Source organism: Canis aureus, chromosome 10 (assembly GCF_053574225.1).
Source record: "Canis aureus isolate CA01 chromosome 10, VMU_Caureus_v.1.0, whole genome shotgun sequence".
NCBI lineage: Eukaryota > Metazoa > Chordata > Mammalia > Carnivora > Canidae > Canis > Canis aureus.
In genome coordinates this window covers 49,208,659-49,224,115 of record NC_135620.1, presented here as the reverse complement: position 1 = coordinate 49,224,115, position 15,457 = coordinate 49,208,659, and the positions used below count along the sequence as shown (strand labels likewise).

Sequence of the window (15,457 nt, the reverse complement as noted above, 5' to 3'; positions counted from 1 at the left end):
TTATCTGAATCAAGCCCATTGGCCTTTAGGACTTCATGCTTTAAGCCTCCTCACTGCTTGCAAGAACTCAGCCAATCTTGCTTTCTGGACCAATTGCTGTGGGGATTCTTTTTCCCCTGTAAGTTCTCCTAAGTATTAGTCTGTTTCTCTTTTCTGTGACCACAGCTCCCTCTCCACCACAGTAACCATGGCCTGTTTCTCTCCCAAACTGCATCTTTGCAAGTCCTACCTCCTTTGATGTGACCTTTTCTCTACTTTTAGTTGTAGTGTTTCTTCTGCCAGTCTCTAGATAGATTTCTGGGGGTATTTAGGAAGATTTGGTAGTTACCTAATTGTATTCATGGGACAAGGCAAGCCTAGGGTCCTCCTACTCTATCACTATCTTCCCCATTCCCACCTGTCATTTGAGGTTTTTAAAAAATATTTTCATAATCATCAGATCAAAGCACTTTCCTCAGGAAATGTATATAACTGGAGAATTTTGAAGATTATTTTTAGGGCACATGAAGCCCTTGAAATAGGTGCATAATTCTCACACATTGCTATCAAAATTTTAAATTATTATGAGTAGTATAAAGATGGTTTAAATAACTTTGTATATCTATACACTTAAAGGGAACAAAATATTCATGGGACCATGCCTATATTTATATATGATAGGCACTCTGATTTTTGCTGTTCTATCTTAATTTTAAAATACTGTTGCCTAGCCCTCTACTTGATCTTATGACCCACTACTCCATCATAACCCATAAATGGGTCAATTCACAGTTTGGGAAAAACTGTTGTAAGTCTTATAGGATTCCATATTAAAAAGTAATGCTTGGAGGCTAAGCTAAAAATACAGCTATAAGCTGCTGTGCCATAAGGAATTAGGTATATTTTAGTTGTGTTCAGCTTATAATTCTTAAGGTAGGGAAAGACTAGAAGCCATCACTATTAAATGAAACTCACTAAGGCTTCTCTGTATGTATGTGTATGTCTGTCTATCTAAAAAGAATTACATTTATGAAGCTTGAGAAAATTCTGAAGCCAATTTGAAATCGGTACACTAAAAATACCCAATAGATGGAATATTTTTAAAATACAAGTTTGTCTAATTTCAGTTTCTGAGATATTCTATTGTTTTTATGTATTTTCATGTCTTAAATTATCTTCTCAGACTTAAAAAGAACTATAGGTATGTATGAATTAAAATCAACTTAGTTGTATCACCAGTTCATTTCTTAATTTTATAGCAATTTCACTCCTTTGCTTCAGAATAAAATGAATCAAAAGCATGTAAAAAGTATAGTCAGGACCTGTTTCCACACATTCACCTTGCTACCAGGTATCAGGACATATGTGTGTGACAGAACTGTTGATTAAATTCCAAACTCATACTTCAAAGGGACTCCAGATTATGCATCATTTGAAAGTGACTTTATATAATCCAATGCTGGGGGCACTGCTAGTTTCATAATCAAATCACAAGCCATAAAATTCAAAACTAGGCTATCTCACTCACCTTTTGTGTTTTTGCCTTTCTTCTAGACTCAGGTATAAGTAGCACATTCACAAGCAATTTTATCATCCCTGCATCCTAAAAATGTATTCTATTTCTTAAGTAGAAATGGACAATGTGTTTTTTATAACCTGGTTTACATACTTAGTTTGGGCTATTACATTAAGGTATATCCAATTTAGATCAACAATTGTGTGTGTGTATTCATTCTAAATGCATGTTTGTTTGTTTGTTTTTTATGAGATCTGTAGCTATTTAAGAATCTCAACAACGGATGCCTGTATATAGGGGCACATTCCAAGCAAAGCCATCATCCAGTTACCACTTTTCTCACAGCATCCATTTGTGCTTTGCTCCTAGTAAATTGTTATTGGAAAAGTTATTCAATAAATGATGCTTTCCTCAATTGTGAGGGGTCTATAACATGTCAATATTTGCTATACTTTTTAGAGGTATACAGATTAAAAAAAGGATTATTAGGAACACAATTATTGTAAATATTTATACTTTGTCTATAGTATATTATTTCTGTGATATGTCGATTTATTATGATTTTCAAAATTTATTTATTTATTTTATCCTTTTTTGTATATATTTTTTATTGGAGTTCGATATGCCAACATACAGCATAACACTCAGTGATCATCCTGTCAAGTGCCCCCTCAGTGCCCATCACCCAGTCACCCCAACCCCCTGCCCACCTCCTTTTCCACCACCCCTTGTTCATTTGATACAGTTAGGAGTCTCTCATGTTCTGTCTCCCTCACTGATATTTCCCACTCATTTTCTATCCTTTCCCTTTATTTCCTTTCACTATTTTTATATTCCCCAAATGAATGAGACCATATAATGTTCTTCTCCGATTGATTTATTTCACTCAGCATAATACCCTTCAGTTCCATCCATGTTGAAGCAAATGGTGGGTGTTTGTCGTGACCAATGGCTGAGTAATATTCCATTGTATACATAGACCACATCTTCTTTATCCATTCATCTTTCGATGGACACCGAGGCTCCTTCCACAGTTTGGCTACTGTGGACATTGCTGCTATAAACATTGCAGTGCAGGTGTCCTGCCGTTTCACTGCATCTATATCTTTGGGGTAAATCCCCAGCAGTGCATTTGCTAGGTCAGTCAGAGGGCAGGTCTATTTTTAACCCTTTGAGGAACCTCCACACAGTTATCCAGAGTGGCTGGACCAGTTCACATTCCCACCAACAGTGCAAGAGGGTTCCCCTTTCTCCACATCCTCTCCAGCACTTGTTTCCTGTCTTATTAATTTTCCCCATTCTCACTGGTGTGAGGTGGTATCTCATTATGGTTTTGATTTGTGTTTCCCTGATGGCAAGTGATGCAGAGCATTTTCTCATGTGCATGTTGGCCATGTCTATGTCTTCCTCTGAAATTTCTGTTCATGTCTTTTGCCCATTTCATGATTGGATTGTTTGCTTCTTTGCTGTTGACTTTAATAAGTTCTTTATAGATCTTGGATACTAGACCTTTATCTGATAGGTCATTTGCAAATAATTCTCCCATTCTGTAGGTTGTCTTTTAGTTTTGTTGACCATTGTTTTCGCTGTGCAGAAGCTTTTTATCTGATTAAGTCCCAATAATTCATTTTTGCTTTTGGTTTCCCTTACCTTCAAAGATGTATCTTGCAAGAAGTTGCTGTGGCCAAGTTCAGTAGGGTGTTGCCTGTGTTCTCCTCTAGGATTTTGATAGATTCTTGTGTCACAATTAGATCTTTCATCCATTTTGAGTTTATCCTTTGTGTATGGTGTAATAGAATGGTCTAGTTTCATTCTTCTGCACATGGCTGTCCAATTATCCCAGCACCATATATTGAAGAGACTGTCCTTTTTCCAGTGGGTAGTCTTTCCTGCTTTGTTGAATATTAGTTGACCATACAGTTGGCCCATTTCTGGAATCTTTATTCTGTTCCATTGATCTATGTGTCTGTTTTTGTGCCAGTACCACACTGTCTTGATGATCACATTTTTGTAGTACAACCTGAAATCTGGCATTGTGATGCCCCTGCTTCTGTTTTTTTTTTTTTTTTTCAATATTCCCCTGGCTATTCAGGGTCTTTTCTGACTCCACACAAATCTTAAGTTTATTTGTTCCAACTCTCTGAAGAAAGTCCATGGTATTTTAATAGAAATGCATTAAGTGTTTAAATTGCCCTGGCTAGCTTTGACATTTTCACAATATCAATTCTTACAGTCCATGAACATGGAATATTTTTCCATCTCTTTGTGTCTTCCTCAATTTCTTTCATAAGTGTTCTGTAGTTTTTAGGGTATAGATCCTTTACCTCTTTGGTTAGGTTAATTCCTAGGTATCTTATGCTTTTGGGTGCAATTGTAAATGGGATTGACTCCTTAATTTCTCTTTCTTCAGTCTCATTGTTAGTGTATAGAAATGCCACTGATTTCTGGGCATTGATTTTGTATCCTGCCACATTGCTGAATTGCTGTATGAGTTCTAGCAATCTTGGGGTGGTGTCTTTTGGGTTTTCTAAGTACAGTATCATGTCATCTGCAAAGAGGGAGAGTTTGACTTCTTCTTTGCCAATTTGAATGCCTTTTATTCCTTTGTGTTGTCTGATTGCTGAGGCTAGGACTTCTAGTACTATGTTGGATTGCAGTGGTGAGAGTGGACATCCCTGTCCTGTTCCTGATCTTACGACAAAGGCTCTCAGTGTTTCTGCATTGAGAATGATATTTGCTGTTGGCTTTTCATAGATGGCTTTTAAGATGCTTAGGGATGTTCCCTCTATCCCTACACTCTGAAGAGTTTTGATCAGGAATGGATGCTGTATTTTGTCAAATGCTTTCTCTGCATGTATTGAGAGGATCTTATGATTCTTGTTTTGTCTCTTGTTGATATGATCTATCATGTTGTTTGCTTTATGAATGTTGAACCAGTCTTGCATCCTGGGGATAAATCCCACTTGGTCATGGTGAATAATCTTCTTACTGTATCCTATTGGCTAGTATCTTGTTGAGAATTTTTGCAACTGGGTTCATCAGGGATATTGGTCTATAATTCTCCTTTTTCGTGAGTTTTTGTCTGGTTTTGGAATTAAGATGATGATGGCCTCATAAAACAAGTTTGGAAGTATTCCATCCCTTTCTATCTTTCAGAATAACTTTAGTAGAAATAGGTATTGTTTCTTCTTTAAATGTTTGTTAGAATTCCCCTGGGAAGCCATCTGGCCCTGGACTTTTTTGTCTTGGAAGGTTTTTTGATGACTGCTTCAATTTCTACCCTGTTTATTAGCCTGTTCAGGTTTTCTATTTCTTCCTGTTCCAGTTTTGTTAGTTTGTGGTTCTCTAGAAACGCATCCATATCTTCGACATTGCCTAATTTATTGGCATATACCTGCTCCTAAAATGCTTTTAAAATCGTTTGTATTTCCTTGGTATTTGTTGTGATCTCACTTTTTTCATTCGTGATTTTATTAATTAGTCTTTTCTCTTTTAATAAGGCTGGCTAATGTTTTATCTATCTTATTAATTCTTTCAAAGAACCAACTCCTGGTTTTGTTGATTTGTTCTACAGTTATTCTGGTCTCTATTTCATTGAGTTCTGCTCAAAACTTTATTAACTCTCTTCTTGGGGTGTTTTATTTGCTGTTCTTTCTACAGTTCCTTTAGGTTCAAGGTTAGCTTGTGTATTTGAGCTTTTTCCAGTTTTTTTAGGGATGCTTGTATTGTGATGTCTTTCCCACTCAGTACTACTTTTGCTGTATCCCAAAGATTTTGAATGGTTGTATCTTCATTCTCATTAGTTTCCATTGAATCTTTTAAATTCTTAATTTCCTGGTTGACCCTTTCATCATCTAGCAGGATGCTCTTAAATGTCCACATGTTTGAATTTCTTCCAAATTTCTTCTTTTGATCGAGTTCTAGTTTCAAAGCATTATGGTCTGAAAATATACAGGAGACAATCCCAATCTTTTGGTATCGGTTAAGATCTGATTTGTGACTCAGTATGTGGTTTATTCTGGGGAAAGTTCCATGTGAACTTGAGAAGAATGTGTATTCAGTTGTGTTTGGATGTAAAGTTCTGTAAGTATCTGTGAAATCCATCTGGTCCAGTATATCATTTAAAGCTCTTGTTTCGTGGATCCCTGGGTGGCTCAGTGGTTTGGTGCCTGCCTTTGGCCTGGGGCATGATCCTGGAGTCCCGGGATTGAGTTCCACATCACGCTCCTGGCATGGAGCCTGCTTCTTCCTCTTCCTGTGTCTCTGCCTCTCTCTCTCTCTCTCTCTCTCCCTCTCTGTGTCTATCATAAATCAATCAATCAATCAATCAATCAATCAATCAATCTTTAAAAAAAAAGCTCTTGTTTCTCTGGAGATGTTGTGCTTAGAAAATATGTCATTTGCAGAAAGCGCCCTGTTGAAGTCTCCCAGTATAAATGTATTATTATCTAAGTATGTATTACTTTGGTTATTGATTGATATACTTGGCAGGTCCCACATTAGGGACATAAATATTCAAGATTGTTAGGTCCTCTTGTTGGATAGATCTTTTAAGTATGATATAGTGTCTCTTAATCTCTCACTACAGTCTTTGAGATAAACTTTAATTTATCTGATATGATTGCTACCCCTGCTTTTTTGGGGACCATTCGAATGATAAATGGTTCTCCAATATTTCATTTTCAGGCTGGAGGTGTCTTTAGGTCTTAAATGAGTCTCTTGTAGACAGCAAATAGATGGGTCTTGCTTTTTTATCCAGTCTGCAACCCTGCATTTTTTTATGGGATCATTAAGCCAATTCACATTCAGAGTTTCTATTGAAAGATATGAAGTTAATGTCATCATAATACCTATTCAGTCCCTGTTTTTGTGGCTTATTTCTTTGGGCGTCCTCTTTCTTTTACAGAGTCCCCCTTAATATTTCTTGCAGAGCTGGTTTGGAGGTCACATATTCTTTCAGTTTCTGCCTATCTTGGAAGCTCTTTATCTCTCCTTCTATTCTGAATGAGAGCCTTGCTGGATAAAGTATACTTGGCTGCATGTTCTCATTTAGGACCCTGAATATATCCTGCCAGCTCCTTCTGGCCTCCCAGGTCTCTATGGAGAGGTCTGCTGTTAATCTAATATTTCTCCCCATATATGTTATGGATCTCTTGTCTCTTGCTACTTAAGGGATTTTTCTTTATCTTTGGAATTTGCAAGTTTCACTATTAGATGTTGAGATGTTGAATGGTTTTTATTGTTTTTGTTTTTTTTTTTTTTTTTTTGGTGGGGGGGATCTCTCTATCTCCTGGATCTGAATGCCCGTTTCTGTCCCCAAGTTAAGGCTCAGTTCTTAGCTATGATTTGTTCAAATACACTTTCTGGTCCTCTGTCCCTTTCAGCGCCCTCTGGAACCTCAATTAAATGTAGATTTTTCCTTCTGAGGCTGTCATTTATTTCCCTTACCCTTTCCTTATCGTCTTTTGTTCAATTTATCTTCTATATCACTCTTTCTTCTACTTCACTAACCCTAATTGTTAGGACCTCCAGTTTGGATTGCATCTCATTTAATTGATTTTTAATTTCAGCCTGATTAGATCTAAATTCTGCATTCATGAAGTCTCTTGAATCCTTTATGCTTTTTTCCAGAGCCACCAGTAGCTTTATAATTGTGCTTCTAGATTGGCTTTCTGACATCAAATTGTAATCCAAATTCTGTAACTCTGTGGTAGAGAGTACTATTTCTGATTCTTTCTGAGTTTGTGGTGAGTTCTTCTTTCTAGTCATTTTGCTCAGTGCAGATAGGCTAAAAACAAGTTGTACTAAAAAAAGGAAGGGAAAAAAAAAGAAAAGAAAAAACAACCAAAAACAAAGAGGGGTATCCTCTGGTTCTATATATTGTAAATCCCTCGAATTCCCCTGGAGTTTTCCAGCACTGCTCAGCCAAGAACTTGCTCTTCTCCTGTCCTTCCAGCTGGTGTTCTGGGGTAGGGACCTGCTGTGCTGATTCTCAGGTGTGTGCACCTGGGGGAGCTTCCCTGCCCCCCGCCAGGTACATGTCTCAGTGGGAGCTGTTTGTCCTATGAGGCCCCTGTTCCCTGGCAGCCCTGCACTGTTCCATGCACAAGGTGACACCAGGAGGAACAACAGTTGCAGCAGCCAACTCCCCATCCCTGGAGTCAGCTCCCACAGTAACTACTGACGTCTCCCAGTCTGCAGGGGCCTAGGTGCTCCCGGGTGCAGGGGGCGCTGATCTGCACAATTTGGGGGTGCCCAGCAGCAGGAGAGTCCTTGCTGTCCTTTGCCCTCCCTGCCTTGCTTTCTCCCGGGGGTAGCACAAGATCAGGGGCTGTGTCCGCCAGTGCCTTGGGATCTGGGGCCTGCACTGCTGGAATCACACTCCCAGAGCCGCAGATCCCAAAGGCAGAAGTGTGCAGCACCCTCTGCCTGGAGCCACCACCTGAGCTTCTCTGGAGGCCCGGCCAGGCATGCTCCAGCCCTTTACTGAGCTTGGCCCACAGTCTGTGGCTCACTGTCTCCTGGGCACACTTCCTCTGTTAGTGACCCTGGGAACCTGATTTTCAAAATTTAAATAGGACTCCTACCACTTACTCTGTCATGGAGTCTTCTAAGCTGTTGCTGCCCTTCTTGTTCTCCTCCTCTTCTCCTCCCTCTCCTTCTTTTCTTTCTCCTCCTGTTTCTCTTCTCCCTCCTTCTTCTTCACCATTAATTATCATCACAACAAGCCCTATCAGGTAAGCACTATTATTATGTCATCTGTGTAATGTCATACAGCAAGTAAGAAGCAAAGCCTGATACATTTTATAGCTGTCTCTAACATCAGTTAGTGGTAGATATAAATAAGCATCTTGTTTTAGTAGCTGAAGAATCTTAGATCTCATTTGCCAGCCTGTAGAATTCTTACTAACTCATAAACATAGATACCAATCACAATATTTTTTATGAATGTGTTTTTGTCTGTTGTGACTTATAGAATTAAAATGGCTGTTTGTAAAGATATCAGCATCTCAAATTATTTCCACAAATAATTGACTTATCTTTCAGGGCTTGAGATACTCTTCAAGGAATATTTGAGTTTATGCAAACAATAAAGATAGATATTTGTAATTGAGTGACCTACTTGCTGACTAATAAGAATGTCGAGTCAGGGATCCCTGGGTGGCGCAGCGGTTTGGCGCCTGCCTTTGGCCCAGGGCGCGATCCTGGAGACCCGGGATCGAATCCCACATCGGGCTCCCGGTGCATGGAGCCTGCTTCTCCCTCTGCCTGTGTCTCTCTCTCTCTCTCTCTCTGTGACTATCATGAATAAATAAATAAATAAAATCTTTAAAAAAAAAAAAAAGAATGTCGAGTCAGTGAAAATGCCCGAATTTTATCTCATAGAGGAAGTCAATATGGTACATTTGATTATGTTGTATACTTGCTACAGATGGTAGGGATTATAGCAAGATTCTTTTCCCTTTCCACTGTTTGTCAACTTGAACTCTTTTTCTTTCCCAAGGAGAATGATGTGGTTGAAATCTTAAGAATCTTGAAGCCATCCATATCTATAAATTCTCTTCCAGGAGTTATCAAAATTCCTAAGGAATTTCATTTACTCATTGCCAGGAACAGTCATTATTCTTACAGTATACGTAACAGAAAATACTTAAAATGTAATGATGTGGTTAGTATCTAAAGTTCTTTAGACTTTTGGATTATAAACTCCTTTTGGACTATAACCATATTCATGAAACTATAAGAATTCTTGCAATCAAGAAAGCAAATTATGCCAGCACTTCCTGAAACTTCTGAATATGAAGCCTCCCTCTTCTCCTTAACAATTCAATTAATATCCTCCCTACTGCTTTAAACCAAAAATGTTATCATTAATGCTTGAAGTCTCTTTGATTGTTGACAAATTTAATATTCTCATTAAGTAGTGGTTCACTATTTACTTAATGACTTAATGATGGTTAAGCAGGAGTGTCTTTGTAAAGTGCCTAATCAGTAGCATTTTATGACAAGATGGGTAGTCCCTTGATACAATTTTATTTAAGAGTTTAGGACCTGAAGTCAAGTAGTCTGATGTCATCTTTCCTCCACAAACTACTAGGTTGCACTCTCTTAGGGCTTGGGATGTACCATATAAGATTAAGTTGCTTTATCTGAAACCTGGTTTAAGTATCTATCTCAGAGAATTAAGGTGAATATCTAATGATATGATTCATAAGAAGCACTTGGAAATTTTCTGGCACTAAGTGCATGTTAAATAAATGTTAGCTATCCTTATTGTCATTTCCTTGTTCTTGTCTCATTGCCCTACTTTCATCCAAGGCAGTTTCAATAAAGTGTGGGGCTAAGTATGTACACCAAAGAATGACAAATAACATTAATTCTTAAGTGCTTTCTTTCACACACTATGCCCAATTCTGCGAACCTTTCTTTTATAATATTTCCAAAATCTGAGCACCAGGTTTCAAAAGGATTATTATGTGACCTTCTGACTATTCTTGCTTCTCCTCTTGTCTTACTACAATGGATTCTCAAAGGCAGTAGCTAGGAGGTACTACACAATTTTTCCCTGGTGGCCTCTATGATTCAGCTCTTATTTCACTTCCCATTGCTCACTAAGCTCCTTATTCTTTGGACATGACAAAACTGTGATTTTTGTTACAATCTTTACATTGGCTGTTCTTTCTGCCTAGAAACCTCTTTATTCATTCATGATACATAACTTATTTGTTTTCAAGTCATTGCTAAATACGATTTTATCAGAAACATCTTCCCCCAACAATGCAATCTGAATACACCACCTTACTCTATTCCCATTACCTACCTTATTTTTTTTCTTTGAACTTATCACCATTTGATAATTTTAGTTTTTCTCTCACTACAGTGTAAGTTCCCTGAAGGAAATATTTTTTTCCTATACTGATGCATTCTTAGAACCTAGAAAAGTATGTAACCTACAATAAATAGGTGCTTAATTTTTAATGACTGGGTTACTTTATTGAATATTCTTAGATTTTGCCATTTTTTATCAGTTGAAGAACATAGGATGGTATTTCTTATTCAACTACCTTGAATTTAGAAGCACAAATGGGCAGAAAAACTTAGTACATGCATTGTTAGGCACTGTTGTAGGCATAGAAAAAGTGGCAAGATCTAGTGATGTTAATAGATATGGAAAGGAAAAACAACTCTTATTCAGAGAAGCCTATTTTTGTTTTATAGATGTAAACTCTTCTGGAATTTCTGATTATTTAAACTAGATGTAACCAATTTATCCTAATTTATTTTCTAAAAGTTGGTTTATTTGTTTGACTTGTTATTTCTGCTTTCCCTCTCCATTTTTTCACGTATTTAGTGATAATTCATTGTCCATTCACATAAATAATAATGATTGATTACAATTAGTAAATTATCAGTATTAGAAACAAATGGGTTTCCTTACAGCTAGCACTTTACCTCTGGCAGGAAATGTAGCTAGGAATCAAAAGTTCTGGGCATGATAGGGGTGGTAGGATGTGCTTCAGTCTGTGAGCCATATATATCATTAGGATAGACTAAAGAAGACAAAAATATCATCTTGCTTTTCTTGTAGCTTTATCATACTTTCTAGAGATACCATATGCCATTTTAAAAATTTTTGCATAAAGGTCTTATATTTTTTTTCTTTTTTTTTTTTATTACTAGCTATTCTTAACCTATGACCAAACTATAAATAGAGCTGTTTTTGTATGGAAGGCAGATCAGCTCAGTGAGTTACCATTTAGGAGAGCATACAGCACACTTTAGATAATGGCTGGAAATATCTTGCTTAGATCAACATTTGTTTCATCAGTAGCCCTTCTGCTATAGCTTGCTGATAAAAATGGCTATATTTAATTTTGCTGTTGATTTGTACAAAAGGGCTCTTTGATTTCCACAATTCTTCAAAGTAACTGGTCAACTTAGCTTTCCTAATTATTGGTATGCTATATATTTATTTAAATTTTATCTTTCCACTGTATTTTCTCAGTGAGACTTTGGGGGGGGGGGAGTCATTGTATCCCATGATTTCAATCAAATATTCATGAGATGTTTAAGAGTTTCAATGCATGTACTTGAATATAAGTGAAGGATTCATGGTCACTCCAGGTTGGCCCAATGGAGGAGAAAGAAGAGGTAACAGATAATCATTATAGTAGACTACATGCAGTTGAAGTGGTAAACATGAGAGAACATTTAACAAACATAAGGAGAACTAAAGCCAGCCTAGGGATTTGGGAATGTTTTTAGAAGAGATAATGCTTATGCTGGATCCTGAATAATATATAAAATTTGAACAAGCAAAGAGGTCTGGGGAGAAAAAGCCCAGAAATAAAAGGTTCAACGAGAATGTTCTAGGTGGGGGAGCATAATTATAATTAATATACCATATATCATATAAAAATAAGGAAAAACCTGTTCTCTTTAACATTTAGTTGCTACATGTAGAATGAAATTTTAACTGGTAGAAGCAAGGGAGGTATACAGACTGGCCTCTGGATGTTATTTCTTTCTCAGGATTGCTTCACAATTATAATATATTGTTAATAAGGCAAAATGTTAGTGTCAGAGTAATGCTGTAATGTACCTCAAACATTTTAATGCCAATGTCCAAATAAGTGCAGATCCTCTGCTCTTAGAAAGTCATTCAACCTTATAATAATTAAAAATGGCAGTTGATTAATTTTGTAGTTATGCTTCTTATCTTATGATACCCCAGATGTTTCCTTCCCCTCTATTTAAACACTACTCACACTGCAAAGTATAAACATACTTGTTTTCCAGTGTGCAATTAAAACTGCCTAAACTCTAGAGACCATAAGCAACATTATTTGACCTTGTGTGGGCTTTAGTTACAATATGCACTGACCAAATTCCAATAAAACAAATAAGAGGTTAATGAAATTGCTTTCCTTCTTTTAAATTCATAATATAGTGCTAATTAAATATGTTTATTTATATTTCTTTCTGTCTTCCTCTTCCATTCTATCTTCATTTTGCCCTACATTTATATTATACTTTAAAGCTCATCCCAAATCTTTTCCATTCACTTCACATTACTAATTTCCCTAAGTGTGTACATATATATGCATAAAATTGTCCCCTTGTGTCTAAAGTGTGTATTTTAAATAAATGAAGATTAGTTTCTAATTGTAATATTTCAGACCTTGGGAGAGGTGATCTTGGAAGAGTTCAACTCCCTCCTGAGCATCGGAGAAGTGGTTTGCACATGCTTAAACCACTACTATCTGTAGTAGGTATGCTTAAGATTCATACCAGGTGAACTGTGACCAGTATGTTACATTATATTTATTTGTATCTCCAAACTTCACTTAGTAAAATAGGCTGTATTCTTGAATAAATAAGTGAACAAGCTATTACTAGTGGTATATTTTATTTTATGCAGTGTAAATATATCTGCACTATTAACATATAATGGAAATCTAATGTGTTTTGATCTTCTGCTATAATGTAGACATGTCTTCATCTCCCACAATCACCATTTTGATGAAATTTATTTTACTTTAATAATCTGAGAGATTTGCTCAATGTCCTTTGACAGACTCTATCTAGCTCTGAATATGGTCAAATCCTTTTAGTAAGAGTTTTAATTCCCATATCCAAAAATGACGGCTTTAGATATTAAGGTACATATTAACACCCCATGTATTAAACTCTCTAATATCTATTGGATATTTTAAAACAATGGATGTTCAGGATTAGTCAGCATATTCACAGACAGATGAATTGAAGACACAGAAATTCTGGCTCAGAAATAATTCAGGTATGCTGAGCAAATGGAAGAATAGATATTGTTAGGTGAAAAAACTCCCTATTTCACGTTCTACATGCAAAAGAATAATAAAGACATAATGCTATGGAGTCTTCTGCATTGGGAACAAAATTTTCAACCTAGGATGCAACCAAACAATATACCAGAGAAAAGATATCATTAACCCAATAGTGACAGGCAGTGGTCCAAAGCCACTCTTCTGTAGCTATGACTTTTCTTAACTTCCTTCAAATGATCTTCAGGCAGGACTGTTGCAGTGTTTCCCAAATTATTCTATAATTTATGATTTATAAAGTGCACTTGTCACATTGCTGAGAAGTTTAGTAGCAAGAAATAAATTTTTCAGAATAGCAAGCATTGTAAGAATAAGAATAGCACATCTATTTCTAGATGGCCACATTTATGTTAACATGAGAAAAAACTGCTTTTTGCAAAGTTTTGTGATATTAATCTTGCCATGGTTTTATTGATGTCATAACAGGAGATTAATAAAAATAATACACAATAAACACAATTTTAATTGCTAAACTGCAGTAGGTTTCCACTTTGTAAATTGATAACACAAAATGTAAAAGAAAAATTATATTCCTTAGCAACTAATCTTTTTTCTACTGTTTCTATAATTCAACTATTAAAGTTCTCAATTCTTCAGAAGAATAGGCTAGGGCAAATCAAAGCTCTCTTTCAAGTCTGGGTTTCTTTTCATATCAAGGAATAAAATTAACTTACTATGTTTCAACAATGCTTAAAATTTGTTAATTCACCTTTAGACTATAACAATTTTGTCACTTAGTATCAATGATATTTTTTTTAAGGCACTGGTAACTAAAGGACATGTCAATCTAGATTTCAGTCATGAGTTAATAGTTAAACACGTTAAAACTGTGAGGATTATTAGCTTATTATCTGAAGGAAAAGCTAAAATTGTGTTGTCTGCTGATTATATTTCACAAAATTATATTGTAAACAGAACATTTTACAAAATGACAAATTCCCATGTGTACTTTATATTGGTTGGAATATGTCTGTTTCTAATTATATAAGTAAAGACATATTTAGAGCACATAATTAAATCTTTTGACAAGGAAATGTATAGTCAGTTTATTCTTAAGATTTCAGTAAATTTATATGATTATGGTAGTGTTGCTTTAACTGGATGTGGCTTTATTGGCTTTTTTATTTTCTTTCCAGAAAAGGCAGAGAAAATAATTCCATTGAAACTTCAGGGAGGAAAGTAGGTAGGCAGAAGTAATTTCGGAACTGGAACATCTCCAAACACTGGGGCTAACATCCTGATTATTAGAGCAGCATCTTTTACAGCCACAAGTAATTTCAGATGAGCCTAATCCATCAGTTCCTCCTTCCCCATAGGGCCACTTCTAATTCCTGCTGGAGCCATGGACACCTGGTAGATAATCTTTTTTTTTTTCTTTTACACTTTTAACTTCCAAAATCCATATGAAGCTCTCTACCTCTGAATGCTCAGATATTCTAAGATTGTTTTCAATATGAAAAAATTCTACAAACTACCTAAAACAGTTACTTACAGACAGGATTAGGAGACCTTGGGAGATTTGGAATTTTCTGAGATCACAGGTAACCCTGCCAGTGCATTAAGGAGTATCTTGTACATTAAGAAAGTGGTGACATCTCTGGTTCACAGGTTTTAACCCTGGAAAGAAATGTTCATTCATGCCTCCATTTATTAAACTTTATCTTCACCATGTCAAATTTGCTATAGTCTAGGAGATAGAGTATGTGCAAACCAGGAAGACAATATTTTACCTCAATTTTTAGCAAATGTAACATTGAAGCAAGGGGCATAAATGCATCTGTAGACTCTATCCCATCACATTAGATATAAAGTGACCAATAAGTACTTAAGTGAATGAATCATATGAATTGTGACATGGGAATCTGAGTTTTCAGGATGATATGCTAGAACATTTGTTTAGTCAGAGACCAAGAATTTACAAAGCAGTCACGTTGTTGGAATAGCATTAAGTATCATAAAGGAAATTAGGTAGAAATACTGGAATATATCAGCAGGTTGTTTAATTTGTAAACATTCAGGTTGAGGTGAGCTGAGTGAATGCTTGTTATAATGAGAACTTAGTAAAAATGACTCCTAACCTCCTACACTGAAAAAAAAA

General features: G+C 36.2%; 1 protein-coding gene and 1 pseudogene across 3 annotated transcripts in view; one reads left to right on the top strand and one right to left on the bottom strand.

The window, feature by feature from the left end:
- Nucleotides 1–15,457, top strand: part of LOC144322335 (importin subunit alpha-1 pseudogene) — a 283,230-nt pseudogene that overhangs the window by 27,049 nt on the left and 240,724 nt on the right. The window lies entirely within an intron of this gene.
- LOC144322336 (uncharacterized) overlaps nt 1–15,457 on the bottom strand; it is an 84,880-nt gene that overhangs the window by 25,376 nt on the left and 44,047 nt on the right. For both annotated transcript variants that reach the window (XM_077912233.1, XM_077912232.1), the window contains exons 2-3: nt 14,852–14,976; nt 8,090–8,225 (exon numbers count right to left, since the gene is read on the bottom strand). In XM_077912233.1, the coding sequence (XP_077768359.1) occupies nt 8,090–8,214 (125 nt within the window). In that variant the 5' untranslated portion in view covers nt 8,215–8,225; nt 14,852–14,976. The remainder of the gene's footprint in view (nt 1–8,089; nt 8,226–14,851; nt 14,977–15,457) is intronic.